Here is a 21,885-nt window from a genome sequence, read left to right as displayed (position 1 = left end):
TGTACGACACCTAGTATGATAGGTAAGCAATGCACGAAATTCGAAACTAATATGACAAGTTAGAAGCTTGGTAAACTTACTCAATTATAGCACAATGATTTCTTCACGCATAAACTCACAAAAACCTAAAATCATATTGCTCTCTACTATTTATACAAGTAACACTTGTTTCGGGGTTTTCTGATGTCCTGCGGGAGAGTTACAATTTCGAGACTGGAACCGGACGCCTGTACCTGCAAAACAAACGGATGCTCCAGATGATTGGAGATCCGCCTCCGACGGTCAAGTTAGTACTTGATTAAGGAGTAATTAATGCGGAAATAAAGGTGATTGGGTCTCTCTAGGTGAGAGTGTTAAATGTGCGTAATCTCTCTTAATGAGGATTAAGGGAGGTATTTATAACCTTGGGAAACGTGCCAATCCTAGGTTTAGGTTAACCTAGGGCTGATTGGGCTTCCCTCGGAAGTTGGGCCTAGGTGGCCGGTTTCTCCATTAGGCATGGAGTATGCCACGTGTCATGACATAATAGGTCCAGGGTGGACGAATAGGCGTGTTCCACGTGGCAAGCCCTGACAGTTTGGCAGGACCTGATTGGCCCACGTGGCGCATTCCGATTGGTGGGAGCAAAATCCCCTAATCAACACTCGTATAGAAAGTAGGTTTTCTAAAAGATATATAAGTTGACTTAACTTATCTTTAAAAAACGATTTTATATAAATCAAGTGAATAAATACTATTCCGGAAAATAAAGATAAAAAGATATTTTGTTAAAAGGAATTATCTTTTTAACAACCCGATTTAAAGGAAATAAAACTTTTTAGAAAATCTTTTCCTAAAATTTATCTTTTATTACTTTCCGTATTATTTTATTTACCAAGCCAACTTGTCACGCCTCTAATAAATTTCGTGCAATAACCTACCTAACATATTAACAATAATCTAGAAGATAAAAACCTTAACTAAAATAATTGTTGCGCCGCGCCTTTGTTCAGGTAGATTACTTGAGCTCCAAGCTTATTAAGTTCCACCAAAGAACTTAAGCTTGTTGTCTTCAAGTTCCTATTAGGTAGGGCTATCAAACGGGTCGTGTCGTGTTGGGTTCGTGTTCGTGTCGATGTTAAACGGGTTGAAAAACCCTTGACCCAAACCTAACCCATTTATTAAACGGGTTGAAAACCCTTGACCCAAACTTAACCCGCTTATTAAACGGGTTACCCGTGTAACCTTTTACCCATATAGTATGTAATAAACTATAATATTCAATATAAAAATTAAAAAGACATACATCATTAATTCATTAATGATACAAGAGTTTAAAGTTAGTATTTATAGCAAAAGTACTACAAGAATTTAAAGTTGGTTGCTTTAGCAGCAAAACCATACATAAGAATTGTCCCAAATTAACAGCCAAATTTTAATTTACAAAAGTTGAAATTTATTTTATCTGCCAAATTAACTGCCAAAAATTACCTAAATGTATACATGGTGCCAAGGCAATTTACAAAATTACAAGTTTAGAACAAAATTTTCGGTTTTTGTTACTACTTTATTAATAGGTTAAGCGTTTCGGGTTCGGGTTAGCGGGTTGTCGTTCAACCCATTTATATAATTGGGTTACGCGTGTCGGTTTTGGGTTGAAAATTTCAACCCAAACCTAAACCGTTTAATCGTGTCGGGTTTGTGTCGACCCAATTATATAAACAGGTCGAGAATACTTGACCCAAACTCGCTTATTTCGTGTCGGGTTCGTGTCGGGTTTTCGTGTCGTGTCAGCTTTTGACAGCCCTACTATTAGGGAACGTTCCTGTTAGGGAACTCGGTTCTTGTTAGAGAACTAGTTCTTGTTAGAGAACTCTTCTTCTAATTTGTTTAACTTCTTTAATAAAGATCTCTTTATATCTTCTTAGTTCCAGCTACTTCTTCCATCACCATGATCAACTTCACCTAAACTAATCAAACACTTGAAAACCTTTATTAGTCGAGTTTGCTTTAGTTTAAGTTCCTCATCATCAAAACCTTTATGCTTCAACAATTTCCCCCTTTTTGATGATGACAAACTTAAGCAAACTCTAGAAACAAGTTAAACAACATAGAAGGTCATATTTTTGTGTTTTTGGTTTATTGACTGAAAGTAAACACACACTTAAATAAAAACAAAAACAAAAAGAACAAAAACAAACAAAGTAAACTAAACAAAAATAAAACTAAACTACTATAGCATCATATCAGAGAAATTTGTGATACTTTCTCAACTGGAACCCAAAACAACTTCAACATCCAAGTTTGCTTCTTCTTTTCCCCCTTTTGGCATTAACAAAAAGTCTTGCTTTTTCAAGTTTATTAAGCATCAAGCCACAGCCCCACAAGTAATTCATCGAGTGTGGGAAACTGAAGGCAGCACTGCTAACTTCCCTTGAGTTAGTTCAACTTTCCTGCATAAGCATTCATAATATACACATACAAACATGTATAGGCAGTTCCAAAAGCATTCATTAAAAAAATGAAATATTAACATCCCGCTGAACAACTTTTTACAAACCAAAATAAATTGTTCAAGCATTAAAACATAAACTGAAAATGTTCATGACTGCAAAAGAAACTAGGATAGGCTAGAAAGGTTAAGGCTTATAACAAGCTTAGTTTGGAGAAGATCCATAATCTGTTTACTGTCCTCTCTTTGTTGTGCAATCAGGGCTTCAATTTTGTCTTCAAGACCCTAAGTTTCTCCTGGAACTCATCTTGTTGCTTCTTCATAATCTTGTCCTGTTCCTGGATCAGCTTTTTCAGTACTTTCAGCTCTTTGTTCTGATCCTGCATAGTCTTCTCCAGCTTCTACAAATGACTCTTTGCAGCAGCTTCTTTTGCCTGTCTCTTAATCAGATCCATTCTGTCTGCCAATTCTGCAACTTTCCCCACAAGCACTCCCTCATCAGTATCCAGTTCCAATGGTTTCTCCATACTGGTTTGAGGAAGAGTACTTGTTGATAGCCTCCTACTTTTCCTAACAGGTTGCTCCACCACTTCTTTTTCCTTTCTTTTTCCTGTTCTCTTTTCTTTCTTCTCCTCTTCTTTTTCCAACTTCTGTATTTTCCCTTGCACCACCTCTAGACTAAGACGAACCAGTGTTTCTCCATTTATTACATTTTCTGGCTTTTCATCCAAACCACCATACTTACCTTTTAACACAACACCCATACTTTCAAAGATAGTAGACAAAATAGCTACTTATCCAACTTTTTTCTTTCAAGGAGCACAATGTGCTAAGTGTTGATACATTAAGGAGGGAAAATTAACCTTTTTTTTCCTAGAAATGCAGAAAATTACTGCCATATCCATTAAACATGCTTCTCCTTTCTTAGCAGTTCTAGGTAGAATTGTTTTCTTAACAAGGTTAAACAGCAATTTGTTCATAGGACTTAGGTCATTGTGATTCATGATGTTCTTCCCTCTTTTTCCTCCTAAAGCTTCAACTATATCCCCACTCAGATAATTATCCACTTTCACACTAGATTTTCCTTTAATGTATGTTTCATATCCCTCAGTAGGAGTTTTCAAGATTTTACCCAGAGTTTCAACATCAAGTTCGATTTTAATACCATCAACTTCACTAGTAATTACCCCCCAATTTTGCTTCAAAATTTTGACAAAATTAAGTCATTGCAATTGGATACATGAAATTATCTTAGGCTTTAGTCAACATATATTCCCACCCCTGGAATTTAATTAAATCAAGAAATTCTAGGAACTTAGCTTGTCTACACCAATTCAAATCAATTTTGTAACCCACTACATACCTCCCTGCTTGTGACTCAAGTTCATCTTGATCAGCGATCTCCTCTTCTTCTTCCTTCTCCGTTTCCTCTTTATCAGAATTTCCTATCTTCTCAGCGAAATCCTCAACTTCCTTAATGTGCTCTTCAACCGTCTTCCTCTGTCCTTGGTTCTCTTTCCATTCTTTCAATTTTTCGATCACTTGCTCATAGGTTAGGTTTTCGGTTTCAGCGGGTTTTGGATTTTTCATGCTGTCTGAAAGAGGGGGTATTGATTGTGTTTCAGTGAAGGTGACAATTGGAAGTGAACTTACTTCATCCTAGTCAGAGTGATGATTATTTTGAGAATTTTCGGAAGAGGCAATTGAGGTGATTATGACCATAGTTATCTTCTTGAGGGTTTTAGGAAGGTTGTAGAAATTTTTCATTGAGGTGTAAAATTGATTTGACAGTGATGATGTAAGGTGGATGAAGATGCCTTTTATATTTAATGAGGCGGTGTAAAGACGTTAAAGAGTTTACTGAGCAGTCATTAATTAAACACGTTCAATTAATTTTCCAAAATCAATTTGGCAGGATGAATTTACCAAAATTCTTTTCTTTCCAAATTCATTTAATTTTCAAAAAAAAAAACTTTCTGAAAATAAAACACGCAATTGGAACACGCTTTCTACACATATGCAATGTACATTACTACTAGCAAATTTAATTAAGCGTTTAATGAACTAACCTCCAGTGATCAACAACGGTGACACTTCAGCTATGTTTAGCACACCAAGATTGTGCTAAATGCTCTTTTTGCTCTATTTACATTATTTTTGACTTTGCCATATCTTGGAACTTCAGAAGCAATCAATTCAGCTTGATCATCCCAAGTTCCAGTCTCAATTTCTCAAATCTTTCTCTGTTCAAGGGTTTGGTAAAAATATTCAGTATTACAAAATTCCAATTTAATATTCTCTTGCTCCACATTATCTTTTAGAAAGTGATGCCTAATGTGGATGTGTTTTACCTTAGAGTGCTGAACTGGATCCTTAGAAATACATATAGCACTTGTGTTATCATAGTAAATAGGCACACATTCAAAAATAAGACCAAAATCTCTAACCTGTTGCTTTATCCAGAGTACTTGTGAACAACATGCTGCTGCTGCCACATACTCAGCTTCAGTTGTAGATAATGCAACTGTGTTTTGCTTCTTGGAACCCTAGAAACTAAACAAGGTCCTAAAATATGTACCATACCTGAAGTGCTTTTTCTATTAACCAAATCACCTGCATAGTCAGCATCAGTATAGCTATTTATATCAAATGAGTCACTTCTAGGACAGAAGAGACACAAGTCATCATTTCCTTTCAAGTATTTAAGGATTCTCTTTACTGCTTTCAGGTGAGACTCCTTTGGATTTGCTTGGAACCTAGCACACAAACTACACAGAAAGATATGTCAGATCTACTAGCTGTTAGGTAAAGTAGAGATCCTATCATACCTCGATACATAGGTTGATCAACACAAGTTCCGGTTGGATCTTCATCCAATCTAGTTGCTAAGCCAATTGGAGTATCATTGGTCTTAGCATTTTCAAGCTTGTATTTCTTGATCAGTTCCTTGATGTACTTTTGTTGATCGATCATGATTCCTTCTTCGGTTTGCTTGATTTGCAATCCGAGGAAGAAATTTAATTCTTCCATCATACTCATTTTAAACTCTCCACTCATAAGGTCAATCAGCAAAATACTTGCACAAAGATTCGTTAGTTGCACCAAATAAAATATCATTTACATAAATCTGTACAATTAGGATATCAGTTCCATTTGACTTCAAAAACAAATTTTTATCAATTTTGCCTCGTTTAAAATCATTTTTCAAAAGGAACTTTGATAACCTTTCATACCATGCTCTAGGAGCTTGCTTCAACCCATAAAGAGCTTTGTCAAGCTTATAGACATGGTTTGGGAACTCCTGACTTTCAAATCCAGGAGGTTGTTCCACATAGACTTCTTCATTTAGAAATCCATTTAAAAATGCACATTTAACATCCATCTGAAACAACGTGAATTCCATATAAGTAGCGAAAGAAATAAGTAAAAGAATAGCCTCTAACCTGGCCACTGGAGCAAATGTTTCTTCATAGTCTATTCCTTCTTGCTGATTGAAACCTTGTACAACAAGTCTAGCTTTATTTCTGACAATAATACCATGCTCATCCAGCTTGTTCCTAAGCACCCACTTTAAGCCTATAGTCTTCTTATTCCTGGGTCTAGGTTCCAGATGCCAAACTTTATTTCTTTCAAACTCTTTTAGTTCAGCTTGCATAGCATTAATCCAGTCTGCGTCAGTTAAAGCTTCAACATGGTTCTTAGGTTCCATAGAAGAAAGGAATGCATAGAATGCACAGAAGTTTCTAAGTTGAGATCTGGCTTGAGTTCCTTTTGAGATATCACTCATAATTGCATCTACAGGATGAGACTTCTGATATTTCCATCGCTTAAGTGTAAAGTCCTTGACTGGATACAATCTTTCCTGATCATTGTTGAATGGTTCTTTTGTAGGAACTCGTTCTTGAGTCTCAGCTGGAACTTCTACAGGATCTCCCTCATTCTGATTTAGATTCTGTTCTTGAGGGGGAGTTCCTGGTGCGTTCTCCATTTCTTGACCTTCATTTGCTTCAAGATTCGTTTGCTCTGCAACTTCAACTTGATGCTTCTGCAATGATGTTGATTCTTCATCTAGATATGTCTTGCGTACAAGTCCAATTTCACAATCATCATCACAATCCTGTACATCATTCAATTGTTCGGTTTCATCAAATATAATATGTACATATTCCTCAACACACATTGTCCTTTTGTTATAAACTCTATATGCTTTACTATTAGAGGCATATCCTAAGAATACAGCCTCATCACTACGTTCATCAAACTTTCCTAGATTCCTTTTACCATTGTTATGAACAAAACATTTACAACAAAAAGATCTAAAGTAAGAAATATTAGGCTTTCTCCCTTTGATCAGCTCATAAAGAGTTTTGTTGGTGATGGCTCTAACTGATACTCTATTCAGAATATAACATGTTGTATTCATTGCTTCTGCCCAGAAGTTCCTAGGCAGACAACTTGAGATGGCTCTATTGTTCTAGTCATGTCTTCAAGGCTTCTGTTCTTGCGTTCCACCACTCCATTTTGTTGTGGAGTTCTTGGGGTAGAGAAGTTGTGATCCATTCTGTGCTCAGTGCAAAAGTCATCAAATTTTGAATTTTCAAATTCAGTTCCATGGTCTGATCTGAGGTGAATCAATGGATTACCTGTTCTTCTCTGTTCTTTCTTTACAAAAGCTACAAATTCATCAAATGTTTCATATTTACTAACAAGAAAGAAAACCCAAGTAAACCTTGAAAAATCATCAACAATAACCATAACATATCTCTTACCACTTCTGCTTTGGATTCTCATAGGACCACATAGATCCATATGAATGAGTTCCAAAGGTCATTTGGTACCTACCATCTTCTTGGACTTAAAAGAAATTCGAGTTTGTTTACTCTAACACAAGCATCACACACTTTATCATACAAAAACTTAATGCAAGGAAGTCCTTCCACTAGTTCCTTAGATCTCAATTTGTCAAGTAAAGTAAAGCTTGCATGGCCAAATCTCTTGTGCCATAATAGAGGATCATCCTCATTGACACTAAGACATGTTAGACTGTTGTTAGGAACCTCGTTAAGATCCACAACATATGTGTTCCCTTTACGAGTTCCTTCTAAAATAATGTTCACAGTTTCATTGTGAATGATTCTGCACTTATTGGAAGTAAAGCTTACAGAGTTACCTTTGTCACAAAATTGTGAGATACTTAACAAGTTGTGAGTGAGACCCTCGACCAAAAATACATTATCAATATCATGGGAACTTGACCTTCCTACTTTGCCAATCGCAACTATATCTCCTGACATGTTATTACCAAAGGTCACAGTTCCCCCATAGTAGGCATCCAGTGAGAGAAATCTAGATTTGTCTCCAGTCATGTGCTTAGAACAACCACTGTCGAGGTACCAATTGTTGTTCCCCCTCACTAGAACCTGCATAAGAAATCAAACGTTAGTTTCAGGAACCCAGGTTTCCTTGGGTTCCTATGTAACAGCAGCAGGTTCACCATTCTTCTTAATCCAAATCTGTTCTACATGTTTTTCATTTTTCTATGTACTCTTTTCTTTATTAGGACACTTAACCTGTTTGTGTCCAGTTTTTCCACAGAAATAACAAACAATACTACTAGGCAGGTCAACATACTTCCTTTCCTTTTGGAACTTCTTATTGAAACCCAAACCTTCTTTTCTCTTGGTTTGGGCTTTAGTGATCCAATCTGGAACTCTGTAGTCTATAGGTTGTTTACCTTTCCTGGCTTTCTCATGTTCCCCCTCAAGTCTTGCCCTATCCGCTTTTATATCTTCCAAATCAGATTTTAGTTTTTCAAAATTTGGATATTGAGCAATTGGAGGAACTTCAGAATTAGGAGTTTCAAGACAGAGTTTCATCAAGGATAGTTCCACATGCATTTAACATTATGTTATCATGTTTCAACCTGTCTATAGTTTCTTTCAAATAATTATTTTCATCAAACAGATTAAAGAATCTATATTGAATATCAAATTTCATATTATCGACCCACCCACAGTTTTCTTTATAAGTCACCAAAGCTTCATCACTTTGCTGTTTAGCTCTGTGCAATTCTTTCAATTCTTCTTGAATTTCTAAAACAACAAATATTAAGTTTTCTTTAGAGAAATGTCTAAGTTCTTTTTGAGAAAACCATACCTCAAATTTTAGTTCCTTCAGTTTTGCCTTTTCATTAGTTTTTTCCATCAAGCATAGATGTGCAGTTTCTTCTGACGGTTGATCTTCCTCTTCCTCTGAATCTGAATTTCCCCAAGAAGCTAGCATGGCTATCTTCACATTGTCCTTGTTGAAGTAAGGCTTATAGACTCTTGACTCTTTGGATTGCTTCTTTCCCTTTGTCTTTACTTTCTCACCATCTGGTAGAGGACAATCTTTGATGAAGTGATCTTTAGACCCATATTTGAAACAAGTTGTGTTTCTGGAACTTTCATACTTCTCGTTCCTATCAAACTTCTTGTAGTTCATTATCCTTTTGAACTTTTTAACTAGCATTGCCATTTCTTCCTCATCAGCTTCCGATTCCTCTGAGTCTTGAGCCTTTAGAGCAAGGCTCTTGTTCTTAGAACTTTCAGAGTTGGAACTCAGGTGAAGTTCATGAGTCATCAATGATCCAGCTAGTTGTTCCATGTTAAACTTCGTGAAGTCCTTGGCTTCTTGCATGGAATTAACCTTGGATCTCCATCGTTCATCTTGTGGTAGGCTCCTTAAGATCTTCCTTGCCTGTTCATCAATAGGAATGTGTCTGCCAAGGGAGTTCAATTCATTAATAATATCATTGAACATAGTAAACATTTCCTCTATAGATTCCTTTTATTGCATTTGAAACCTTTCATATCTAGACATCAATAAATCATTTTTAGAACGTTTTACTTCATTGGTACCTTCATGAGTTACCTCTAGTAGATCCCAAATATGTTTAGCAGACTTGCATCCCATGATACGATTATGTTCATGAGGTCCAAGTCCACAGTGCAAATACTTTATAGCTAAAGCATTTAATTCAAGTTTCTGATAATCTTCCTTATCATAATCAGAAATAAGTTTAGGAACTACCTCGTTCTTGTCATTGGTTGCAGTTATTTCAAAATCACCAGTTTCAATAACACGCCAAACCTGGTAATTCTCAGCCTTGATAAATATCTCCATCCTGTTCTTCCAGTAGGTGTAAAACTTACCATTGAACATGGGTGGACGTTGGGTGGAATACCCTTCTTCAAGTTTCTCCTTGTAATTCATCTCTCCGGGAACTTACTCAGCAAAGTTATTTGCTTACACGTGAGAACCTTGCTCTGATACCAATTGTTAGTTGAGACGATTAATACAAGAGGGGGGTGAATTGTATCGAGTTCCTAATGACTATTTTTTGCGGATTAATAAACAATGCATATAGGAACTTGCTAGCACACACAGATTTTACGAGGAAACCTTCAAGGGCCCAACTGGAAGTAAAACCTCGACCCTGCCTTAGGGATTTCAAACACACAAACTTCATTATAATAGGGCAAACACCAAGTTACAACCTATTAGACGCGGACATTTAGTTTCACAAGATCCTCACTGGACTTGCTACTTGATAGGACTCTATCCTACCCAACCTAAGCACCACACTCAGATTCACTCGTACCACCAAAGTACTACACGTACTGCCAAAGTACAAAACTCTCAGCCTCACCAAGAAGCTTACAAAACTGTGTGTAAAATAAACAATAAACTCACCCAAATAACCCAACCCAATACAAGTGTACGATACCTAGTATGATAGGTAAGCAATGCACGAAATCCGAAACTAATATGACAAGTTAGAAGCTTGGTAAACTTACTCAATTATAGCCCAATGATTTCTTCACGCATAAACTCACAAAAACCTAAAACCATATTGCTCTCTACCATTTATACAAGTAACACTCGTATAGAAAGTAGGTTTTCTAAAAGATAAATAAGTTGACTTAACTTATCTTTAAAACACGGATTTATGTAAATCAAGTGAATAAAATCTTTTCCGAAAAATAAAGATAAAAATATATTTAGTTAAAAAGAATTATCTTTTTAACAACCCGATTTAAAGGAAATAAAACTTTTTAGAAAATCTTTTCCTAAAATCTATCTTTTATTACTTTCCGTATTATTTTATTTACCAAGCCAACTTGTCACGCCTCTAATAAATTTCGTGCAATAACCTACTTAACATATTAACAATAATCTAGAAGATAAAAACCTTAACTAAAATAGTTGATGCGTCGCGCCTTTGTTCAGGTAGATTACTTGAGCTCCAAGATTATTAAGTTCCACCAAAGAACTTAAGCTTACTGTCTTCAAGTTCCTGTTAGGGAACATTCCTGTTAGGGAACTCAATTCTTGTTAGAGAACTAGTTCTTGTTAGAGAACTCTTCTTCTAATTTGTTTAACTTCTTTGATAAAGATCTCTTTATGTCTTCTTAGTTCCAGCTACTTCTTCCATCACCATGATCAACTTCACCTAAACTAATCAAACACTTGAAAACCTTTATTAGTCGAGTTTGCTTTAGTTTAAGTTCCTCATCATCAAAACCTTTATGCTTCAACATCCCTGCACTTCTTATGCTTCTTATAGAGTCCGTTATGTTCCTTATAGATCTTGTTATACTCCTTGTTGTATTCCCTTTTGAATTTGTAATGTTTCTTGTAGATACTTCAAGGTCGTTGAGGTCTCATCAATTGCTTAGTTCTTCCTCTATCTTGGGTCGCATTAGATCGCGAGCCTCTTTTAAGGGTTCAGAGGATGTCCCTGCTCCAGCTAATGTGAAGCCTCTAAGGAGTGCTCCTCCTCCACCCCCTCCTCGTACCAATTTTAAGAGGAAGCTTGATATTCCTGCTGACATTGATGTTGTTAACTCTTCTTATGATTCTCTGGCCCCCAATGTGGGTAATTTGCTCTTCCCAACCTTCAAGGAGCGCCAATCCTCGCAGACTTTCGCTGACCTTTCTCAAGAGGCTGTCGCGCAGGCTTTCTAGGTATAGTATACCCCTAAATAAAAGAATCGGCAAAACAATTTTGAGTGTCACTTTGTGTCCCCTAACCTTGTTGTGTGCTTTTGTAGAGCTTTTAGTCGCGCCTTGGTGTGTTGAGCAAGGTGTCAGAGTTCACTCAGGCTTATGATGTTATGAAAAAGGAGCGTGATGCTCTTGTTGATAAGTATAAGGCTGCCACTGACGCTTTGAAGACTGAAAGGACCAAGTACAAGCAGTGCCTTGCAGATCGAGATGGGCTGAAAAATACTCTGAAGGAGGCTGCAAACGACTCTTTTGATGCAGCTAGTTATTATTTTGGAAAGGCACGCTTGGAGATGATGGAGGATTATCACCAAGGGAAGCATGGGACGTGGGATAATGCTGCTGAGAAGTCTGCCTTTGAGAAAACTTTTCCTGCAGGGATGCTGGTACATTGCTGTTAGGTTATGTTGATGAAGAGGTTGACTCCCCCATGAACGAGGATGTCAAGGTTGGTGCTGAGGATTCCAAGTCTGCTGCTGAAGAGAAGGTCCCTGCTGATAACACTAGGGAGAATTAGTTTCAATGGTGTTGTGTCACCTGTTAGTTTTGAACAATATTTAAATTTCCTTGAAGAATGTTTGTTTTTACTGCCCTAGTGCAGTTGGATATTTTATTTTGTTTTTGTGCTGCCTTGTTGTAGTTGGATGATTTGCTCATTTTGTTACTTTTCGCAACTAAGTAATCTTACTTCTTTTGCTATGTTATGCTTGTGTTTCTTATTGTATCACAATTGTATTACATTTGTATTACAGTTGTAGTACAGATGTAATATTTCTCACATGTATGTGCTGCTAGTGTTTTCCTGCTTTGTGGGGATAATTGATTTGCTCCTCGCAGGGATAGATAGTCGTTGTCTTTTGTGCTTTGTTGTACTTTGTATGGCAGCGTAGCTGTTTGTCCTTGCAAAATAGAATTGGGTGAGGGGTGGCCACGGGTTTCCCCAACAGCCCTCCGATGCCAAAGTCAGTACTCGTAGTGAATATAAATTGAATTGGCAAAGTTTAGGTGAAGAAGAGTACATGTCGTGTTGCCTTTGGCCGTTGGAGATTTTTTTTTTTTTTTTTGTTTTTCTTCTTATTTTTTGTTGCTTTTTTGTTTTATTTTTTGTATTTTGTATTTTTGCAAAAAGAAAACGAAATTGAAATGATAACTACGTACCTTTGTTCTTCAGAAATGATAGAGTTTTAAATGTGATGCGTTCCAACTTCTTTGTACCTTTTTTCCTTCTCCGCTCATGAGTCTGTACGCTCCGTTTCCTACTACCTTGATGATTTTGTATGGTCCTTCCCAGTTGGGCGCTAGCTCTCCTACATTTACTTCTCTGGTATTTTCGTACACCTTTTTGAGGACCCAATCTCCTAATTTGAAAACTTTCGCTCTGACATTCTTGTTGAAGGACCTTGCTTTTTTTGTAGGCTGCCATCCTCATTCTTGTGTCTTCCCTTAATTCCTCTACCGTGTCTAGGTTGTGCATTAGTTCAACTTGGTTCCTTTCTTCTGTCATCAACCCGTACCTTGCTGTAGGGACTTCTACTTCTGTTGGGATTACTTCTTCGCATCCGTACACTAATGAAAAGGGGGTGTGACCTATGGTGCCTTTTGGAGTTGTTATGTCTGCCCACAATATGTTGGGTATTTCATCTGCCCATTTCCCTTTTGCTCCTTCTAACCTTTTCATCATGTTGCTTATTAGGACCTTATTGCTTGACTCTACTTTTCCATTTTCTTGTGGGTATCTTGGTGTAGACATGATGAGGGAAATATTCCATTCTTTACAGAACTTTGTGGTTTTGTTGTTGATGAACTGGGACCCGTTGTCTGTAATGATCTCTGCTGGTACTCCAAATCTTCTTAGGATGTTCCTTTTGATAAATGAGATGACATGCTTATCCTTGATTTCCTTGTAGGCTTCTGCTTCGAACCATTTTGAGAAGTAATCTGTCATTGCTAAAAAGTACCCTCTCTGTCCTGATGATGGAGGTAATTTTACTATGTCCATTCCCAACTTCATGAATGGCCAAGGTTTCAATGTTAGGTGCAACTCTTCAAATGGCATATGTGTTAAAAGTGCGTGTTTCTGGCATGCTAAGCACTTCTTGGAAAATTCTGCGGCGTCCTTTCTCATGCTAGGCCAGTAGTATCCCATCATGAGTGCTCTGTTGGCCAGGTTTCTTCCTCCTAAATGATTTCCGCATTCACCACTATGTAGGGACTGTAAGACCTGTTGCTCTTCTTCATTTTCTAAGCATCGTAAGAGGGGACCTGCTAAAGACTTTTTGAAGAGTATGTTGCTGATTAGGAAATACTTTGAGGCCTTTAGAGCAAGTGCTTGGGTTGCCACTTTCCCTGCTGGTACTGTTTTGTCCAAGAGGTAGTCCTTGAGAGGTTTCGTCTAGCTGCTTTCTTCCTCCCCTGTAGGGTCTGTTTGGATTTCGTGGACATTCATAGTTGACTCCTTTTCTATAGCTGGAGAGAGTACGTGTACTAGGGGGATGGCTCCAAATTCTTCAGGGTTAATATTTGACCCCAAGTTTTCCATGGCGTCTGCTTCAGTGTTTAAGTTTCTGAGTACTTGGTCTATCTTGAACTCCTTAAATTCCTTAATGAGCTTTCTTGTGACTTCTAGGTAGGCTATCATCCTGGCGTCCTTTGCTGCGTATTCCCCATTTATTTGATTTACCATGTGTAAGGAATCTGAGATTACCTCTAGATGTTGTATCTTCATATATCTTACGACAGTTAACCCTGTGATTAGTGCTTCGTACTCGGCCTCATTGTTGGTGGCCTTGAAGTTACACCTTGTTGCTCGTGCTATTTTGTCTCCTTATGGTGATGTTAGTACCACTCCCAGGCCTACACCGCGTATGTTTGCTGCGCCATCTGTATGGAGTGTCCATTTCTATGTAGCCTTTGGCTCCTATAAGTCCAATACCTCTTTCTGTGCTTCTTCCTCAAGGTTTGGGCTGAAGTCTGCTACAAAGTCTGCCAGAGCTTGTGACTTAATTGCGGTTCTGGGCTCATATTGTATATCGTACCTGCTCAGATGTAGGGCCCATTTCTCCATTCTCCCTGACATTTCTGGCTTTCTCATGATAGCCTTGATGGGGTAGTTGGTTCGTACTCTTATATAATGGCTTTCAAAGTATGGGCGTAGCTTTATTGAAGCAGTAACTAAAGCTAAAATGATTTTTTCTAAGGATGCGTACCTCGTTTCCGCACTGAGTAAGGTTTTGCTTACGTAATAGATTGGGAATTGCTCTTTGTCTTCTTCACTGGTGAGGATTGCGCTGATCGTCCCTTCAGATACTGCGAGGTACAATTGGAGTGGCTCCCCTTTTTTTGGTTTAGAGAGTATCAACGGGTTGGCTAAGTTCCTTTAACTTCTAAAATGCTTCGTCGTGCTCTTGTTCCCATTTGAATTCCTTATTCTTCTTCAGGACTTCGTAGAAGGCTCTGTTCTTGACTGAAGATTTCGAGATGAACGTGTTCAGTGCTGCAATTTTCCCTATTAAGCTTTGTACCTCCTTCTTTAACTTTGGTCGTTCCAGATCCAGGATGGCTTTGACTTGGTCTAGGCTGGCTTCGATTCCTCTTTGCGTTACCATGTATCGTAGGAACTTTCCTGACTGAACTCCGAATGTGCACTTTGTAGGATTTAACTTCATGCCGTACTGCTTCAAGACGACGAAGGCTTCTCTAAGGTCTTTGACATGATCGGTTGCCGTCTTGAATTTCACTACCATGCAGTCTATGTAGACCTCCATTGTGTTCCCGATCTGTTCCTCAAACATCTTGTTCACCAACCTTTGGTATGTCGCTCCTGCGTTCTTCAATCCAAAAGGCATTACCTTGTAGCAGTAGATTCCCTGACTAGTGATGAAAGCGGTTTTTTCCTGGTCATCTTTGTGCATTAGGATTTGATTGTACCCACTGTATGCGTCCATGAAGGATAGCAGCTCGTGCCCTGCTGTTGCGTCTACCATGGCATCTATGTGAGGTAATGGGAACGGATCCTTTGGGCAGGCCTTGTTGATATCTATGAAGTTAATACAGATTCACCATTTTCCGTTCTTCTTTTTACCAACCACTACGTTAGCAAGCCATTCTGGGTACTTTACTTCTCTAATTTTTCCTGTCTTCAACAGGTTTTGGATTTCCTCATTGAGGACCTTGTTCCTTTCTGGTGCAAATTTTCTTCCCTTCTGCTTTACTAGCGTATGCATTGGGTCTACGTTCATTTTGTGGGTGATCACATCTGGGGGGATGCCCTTCATGTCTTCGTGAGTCCAAGCGAATGCATCTTTTTCTTCTCTAAGAATTCATAAATTTGCTGACGAAGATCTGAATTCAATTCTGACCCTATTCTGACCTTCTTATCTGGGTGGTTGGGGATTAGCTGGACTTTTGTGGCTTCTTGTTCTTCTGCTATACTCATCTTCTCTTGGCCCAGCTGACCCTCTGATTGCTATACTGGACCCTTCTCTGCAGATGTTGCTTTTAGGGCGATCTTGTAACATTCCTTAGCTTCCTTAAGGTCCCCTTTGATTTCCTGAATGCCCCATCTGGTAGGGAACTTAAAACCTTAATGATACGTGGAGGGGATGGCTCTTATCTCATGTATCCATGGTCTGCTTAGAATAATATTGTACGATGATAGAGTGTCGATCACTAGGAACTTGACTTGTAAATTGACCCCTTTTGCATAGGTGGCTAATGTGATCTCCCCACTTGTCTTCTTGGTTTCCCCACTGAATCCTACTAGCATTGTTGACTTGATGATGATGTTCTTTTCATCGATGTTCATGTGTTTCAAGGTATCAAGCATGATGATGTTTGCAGAGCTTCCATGTTCCTTAGCAACTGGGAGCGAAATTACTAGGCCGTCATGATGGCCTTCCACTGCATCGCTCTCTTCGAACATGATGGGGATCTCCATTTTTTACCTTTCCCTTCTTTCGGACTAATCCTTATTGCTTTCTTTTGCATGCCGCTTCGCTACTGAGTATGTTAGGCCGCACACTTCTGAACCTTCTGATATGAAGCAGATGGTTATGACAATTGGAGGAGGAGGTGGGGGGGCACCTTGTCTGGACTCTTTTTCCCTTCCTGGGGCTTTGGATCTGTCTAATAGGAGTTCTTTAAGATATCCTTTCTTCAACAGGTAGGCAACCTCCTTTCTGAGTGCAATGCATTCATCAATTGTATGGCCAATATCTGAATGGAAGTAGCACCATTTTGATGGATCCTTTTTCTCTCCAAGCCTGACACTCTTTCTAGGCCACTGCACGGTATCTCCCATCTTATTCAGGGTCCTAATTACTCCTACAGGGTTAACATTGAAACAGTATTCATGCAATTTAGGTGGGAGTTCAGGATCTTTCCTCCAATCTGAGACTTCTTCCTCGACAACATTGACTGATCCTTCATCAAAGCGGGAACGCTATTACGGTTTGAATCGATGGTCTCTCTTGGGAAAATTGTTGTTCCTTCTTGACTAGCGATCTAGCTCTGGGGTCTTTCTTGCGTAGACATCTTCTTCAAATCTAACTTGAGCCATAGCTTTGGCTTGCACATCCTTGAAGGTCGTACAGGGATATTTGGTCAGCTCTTTATAGAGCTCACTATGGTCTAGCAACCCTCTTCTGAATGCTTCGATTGTTGTAGGAGCATCGCATTTGTGTATCCCAATCTTCTCCTTGTTAAACCTGTTAAGATAGTCCCTCAAGGATTCTCCGTGTCTTTCCATAACACAATACAGATCTGAGGATTGCTTCTCGATTTTTCTGCTACTAGCAAATTGAATCTTGAATAGATTCACCATTCTTGCAAAAGATCGATTTGTCCCATTATCTAAATTAATGAACCAAGTTAGGGCTGGACCTGATAACGTGGCTCCAAAGCCTTTGCACATGATGGCTTCTCTGATCTCTCTAGGGACTGAGCTCGTCATCATCTTTTTCTTGAAAAGGGATACGTGCTCATCAGGGTCCGTTGTTCCGTCATACATGGCCATGTTGGGCGTGCTGAACCTCTTAGGCACTTCTACCATGGAAATCTCTTCTGAGAAAGGAGACTCTATACAGCCATCTGCTTCTTCTTCTTCCATGGGCTTTGGCACTCCAGGGATTTTGGCAATCTTGGCCTCAAATGCCTTGAGGTACTCCTTAACCACCTTCTCTATTTTTCCCTGCTCAGTTCCTTCCTGTCTCTCCTTCTTGAGAGTTCCTGTATCCAGAGAATCTAGTTCTAGGGGAATTTCCTTGCTGTTAGATCCTTTTTCCCCGTTAGGGGTGTGGAAGGTTCCGGACATATCAAGCTGCATGGCTATACTTTCGGTACTTTTTCTAGTGTTAACCGTTTTGGATGCAACTGATTGTATTTGGCTACGGAGGGCTTCATTTTGTTTGGTTAAGCTAGTGAGTTTGGCTTCGGTTTGAACCTTTTGGGCCAACAATGTTTCGATTTGGCTTTTCTGCTGGTCTAAGGTTTGACAGAATGCGTTCATTCCTTCATTAATTTCAGAAATGGTTAAGGGTACTAGCTGTCCAATCATGGTGATTGTCTTGATTTTTGGTGAATTGGTAGGTTAATTGATTATCAGCCCCACAGTGGGCACCAAATTGTTTAGGCCAATCTCAGCTAGGACATCTAAGAATTTGCTAGGTTTTGAGGGGTAATAACAATCATTCCACCAATAATATATAAAGCAATTTAGAATGATAACAAGGCAGTAAATAATAAAAAAAATACAATAGTTATTCAATAGGAACAAAAAGACGAGTTTAGAGACACAATACTGAGTAAGGACAGGCTTCCTTGTTCAGCAGGGATGCAGATCCGTAGACAAAATTAAAATAACTAGTTTATATTGAAATATCAGTGAGCGTACATGATTGTTATATTTTTCCTATTTATACCTAGGAACTCCTAGGGTTACATAGATATTGAAAATATATTCAAAGTGTAGGAGATCTCTTTAATTTATTCCATTCCTTGTTCTGTAGGTGTATTTTTGGTAAGTATCTTCTTGATTGATATTCTCTATCTCGCTTTCCTTGCTTGTTTCAATCAAGCCGCTTTGTCTGATTTGTTGTACTTCTTGATCATGGAGTGGTTCCCTAAATGTACTGGGTCGTATATTAATTCAGGCCCAACACGCGGGTTCTGACAGGGCTGCGCGCTCGCACAGCCAAGGATGCTGGCCCGCGCAGTTGCCGCGTAGTAGTCGCGTAGAACAGCTTACTTAGCTCCTTGAAGTCCTCCCTCTTTCGGCATATGATACCTACAAAACACAAACATGGGAATCAAAATAAAGAGTAGGTAAAAATCTAGGAAAAAGGAAGATAAATGAATAGGGAAAGGAGAAAACAAAACTAAGGTAAAATGCTTAGAAAAGGGACAAACAAGTGCAAATGAGGGGAGAATCCTTAGAGAAAAAAGGATAAAAGAGTGGCATAAATGCCACTCATCAAAATCCCCCACACTTGCCTCTTGTTTGTCCTCAAGAAAGGAAAACTAAAACAAAGAGACAAAAACAATAAACATGACATGACAAGGTTTTAGAAAAACCAATCAAGCCTCAAGGTAGGAAATGCTCCATTTGGACTCAAACGAAGATAAATGCACCAAAGAATACTTGCCTTTCTCAATTCAAAGAGGGGAAACACGTTCTAAGATGCTCAAGGTTGAAAGAGACAAACCTAAGCTAAGAATAGAGAACTAATGATTTCATTCTCCGCCCTAGCCCCTACCAAGACGGTCCACGTTCTCTCCACTAGCTTCAATTCATCCCTTAGTTAGCTCCTCATGATTCCTCGAGGGAACCGGAAAAAGAAATTTTATGTGGAATCATAAGATCATCCCGACATATCAACTATGAATACTCTCTCCATAGGGTTGAAATCTATCTCCCTCCACCGGTCTTTGACCTCGCTCCTCTAAAATCCAAGGGTCTGAACTAGGGTTGTAATGTCATGGCTAAGGGTTAAGGTTAGGAATCAATTTGAAAATTTTGGTGGCAAATCCTAAGTGAAGCAAAAGAGTGGCCATCTCTCATGAACAACATAAGAATTGAACCTAAACTCAAACTACAACCTTCAATACAAACCTCACAATGTTACTTCATCCCTTTTCATCATTCATTCATTTTTCATCATTTTTTTTTTTTGAACTTCACTTGGTCTTCTTGAATTGCATCTTTCTTATCAAGCCTTTTTGCATATTCTTTTCATGTTCAACTTTCAAAACTATACTTGAACCAATTTACACATTTTTCTTGCTCATATCCAACAATATCAAAACTCAAACATCACAAGCCAATGCTTCACTAACTACAAGGGTCGGTAAGACATAGGCCGATAGGTTAGTAATATGGTAAAGTCAAGAAAGGGAAATAAGGCTCAAATTGGTTAGCAATTAAGTTGATGCAAAAGTGAAAACCAAATTTGTAACAAAACACAAGGAAAACAAATAAAAATGAAAAACGCCCTTTTCCTCCTCTAGAGTTGCTTAGTAACGATCTCGGGAGCTAGAGGCCAACACAAGGATTAAGATACTTATATTTAAGGATCCTAAATGCCGCTCAACAAGAATGATGAAGTCTTGAACAATATTAGACCTCACAAGGGGTGGGAAGTAAGCAAATACCAACTAAAGGTAATCCTATCCACTATAGAGAGCAACACCATCTTACCACTTTCCCGTGAGCTATGGGTTCAAATGTCCTCAAAAGTTCTTAACCGTGCTACCTTAGCTTAAAATGTGTCTAACTCAACCCTAAGAATTCTCAAACTGTGTAAACCCTCATCAACTAGGAAGATAAGCATTCAAAGACACATCATCATGAGAGGCAAACCAATCCAAATAAATGAGCAAATTCCAAATCAAAAATCATTTCAACTTGTCATAGTCATGCTTGTAACACAAAAAGGGGAAAACAAAACAAAAGAAAGAGGAAGAAATCAAAAAGGTTCACAAACGAGGCATATGATCCAATTAAATCCCAATCGTCACACAAGTGATCGTTCGATAACAACATCAATGATCCCAGGTTCCACAGAACCAAAATCAAACATCCTCAAACCAGTCAACTTTTTCCTAAGCTAAACCTAAACTAAAAACCCAAAGAAAAAGAAAATAGAAGAGAGGAAAGGTCTCACCAAACGCCACTTGAAATGGAAGACAAGATAAATCATACAATCTCACCAAGGGAGCTCGAGTTGCCCCTTAACTTCCTTCATCTCCATTTCCAATCTTGAAAAATGAGCCAAAACAAAAGAAACTACTAAGATAAAACAAAAATAAAAAAAAAAGTTAATAATCAAAGAAGGAGACTAAAGCTATAAACAAAAGGAAGAAATAGAAATAAAAAGCTATCTACAAAGTTTGGATCAAGGAAAATTTGGATTATCGGGAGTTTGGATTTTCCTTCTTAGGAGCGTCATCATCTACACAAACACTCAAATTTTCATTGAAAACTCATTAGAAAGATCTCATCAAAATTGCCCTAAAACATCATCATCACAATCAAGAAAAAACAATCAACATCAAATCATGCTAGAACCAACCGAACCATGCAAGCTCTACCACCTAAAATGGAGTCCCCCCCACACTAGCATGATGCTAAACCTTCCCCCGCACTACCAAAAAAAACATCCCTTTGTTTCTTACACCCCCCCCAACTCTAAAGCAATGCACCGTCCGCGATGCGCCAAATAAAAACAATGATAAGGGAAAAGGGGAGAAATAAAAAAGAGGGAGGCTAGTGGCCACTAGGGCCGGCTCTGTCATCATCCCCATCTTCCTTGGGGTCATAAGAGAACCTTTCCGGAGGAATGCCATGCGGGTCCCAACCACCGGTGAAATCCGGGGGTCAACCATAGTGACCTCGATAGAGGTCTTGTTGTCATTGAGGCAACGGGTCGAATGGGGCGGGAATGTGAAGCGTGGAAGGGTGGGAAGGGTCGACATAAGGGTAGTTGGGGTCACCCCTAAAATCACTCCCTCCTGGGGCACGATAATCGTACTCGGTTTCCGTCGGATAGTCTACTCGGGGAACGACTTGGGAGGAGGGCCCTTGCCAATAGGGCCAAGTAGGCTTCGATCCCTGCCATTGAGGGACCGGGCCTTGTTGAGGCAGCCAATAAGGGTAACTTACTGGGGTGGTGACCTCACCTCTATCCACGGCCGCACCGAAGAGAGCTTGACTTTGCATGAACATACCTTGCTGGTTCTCAATCAAGCTTTGCATGCCAAGTTGCATGCTCATCATTAGCTGCTCAAGGCTACTCATGCCTTGATGTTGTTGTTGTTGTTGTTGCGCCACCCAAGGCGGTGGGCAACACACCATTGTCTTGCGGAACTTTCCACACATTCCTAGTACTCCACTCTAAAGATGTGCGGCTGGG

At 38.9% G+C, this 21,885-nt stretch overlaps 2 protein-coding genes across 2 annotated transcripts; both read right to left on the bottom strand.

Moving 5' to 3' along the window:
* Positions 1 to 6,850: 6,850 nt before the first annotated feature.
* Positions 6,851 to 9,685, bottom strand: LOC110712339. Its single transcript, XM_021890787.1, has 5 exons — positions 9,276 to 9,685; positions 8,446 to 9,191; positions 8,063 to 8,273; positions 7,333 to 7,567; positions 6,851 to 7,093 (listed from the first exon to the last, which is right to left on the bottom strand). The coding sequence occupies exons 1-5, from the start codon at positions 9,683 to 9,685 to the stop codon at positions 6,851 to 6,853; spliced, it is 1,845 nt and encodes a 614-aa protein (XP_021746479.1).
* A 6,376-nt stretch (positions 9,686 to 16,061) lies between these two features.
* Positions 16,062 to 16,415, bottom strand: LOC110712338. The gene has a single exon (XM_021890786.1). The coding sequence runs from the start codon at positions 16,413 to 16,415 to the stop codon at positions 16,062 to 16,064; it is 354 nt and encodes a 117-aa protein (XP_021746478.1).
* Between the last annotated feature and the right edge of the window lie 5,470 nt (positions 16,416 to 21,885).

Source organism: Chenopodium quinoa, unplaced genomic scaffold, assembly GCF_001683475.1.
Source record: "Chenopodium quinoa cultivar QQ74 unplaced genomic scaffold, ASM168347v1, whole genome shotgun sequence".
Taxonomy (NCBI): domain Eukaryota; kingdom Viridiplantae; phylum Streptophyta; class Magnoliopsida; order Caryophyllales; family Amaranthaceae; genus Chenopodium; species Chenopodium quinoa.
The sequence above is the reverse complement of the archived record's forward strand: the minus strand, read 5'-3'. Positions and strand labels throughout refer to the sequence as shown.

What these genes read in the sequence shown, in the direction of transcription:
- LOC110712339 (XM_021890787.1), bottom strand. Translation starts at nt 9,685, where the DNA reads ATGAATTACAAGGAGAAACTTGAAGAAGGGTATTCCACCCAACGTCCA. An exon ending in GGTGACTTATAAAGAAAACT is followed by an intron (nt 8,274 to 8,445) that starts GTGGGTGGGTCG and finishes CTAATTCTGAAG; the next exon opens with TTCCTCCAATTGCTCAATAT. An exon ending in TTAAGTTTTTGTATGATAAA is followed by an intron (nt 7,094 to 7,332) that starts GTGTGTGATGCT and finishes GCTTTTGTAAAG; the next exon opens with AAAGAACAGAGAAGAACAGG.
- LOC110712338 (XM_021890786.1), bottom strand. Translation starts at nt 16,415, where the DNA reads ATGGAGATCCCCATCATGTTCGAAGAGAGCGATGCAGTGGAAGGCCAT.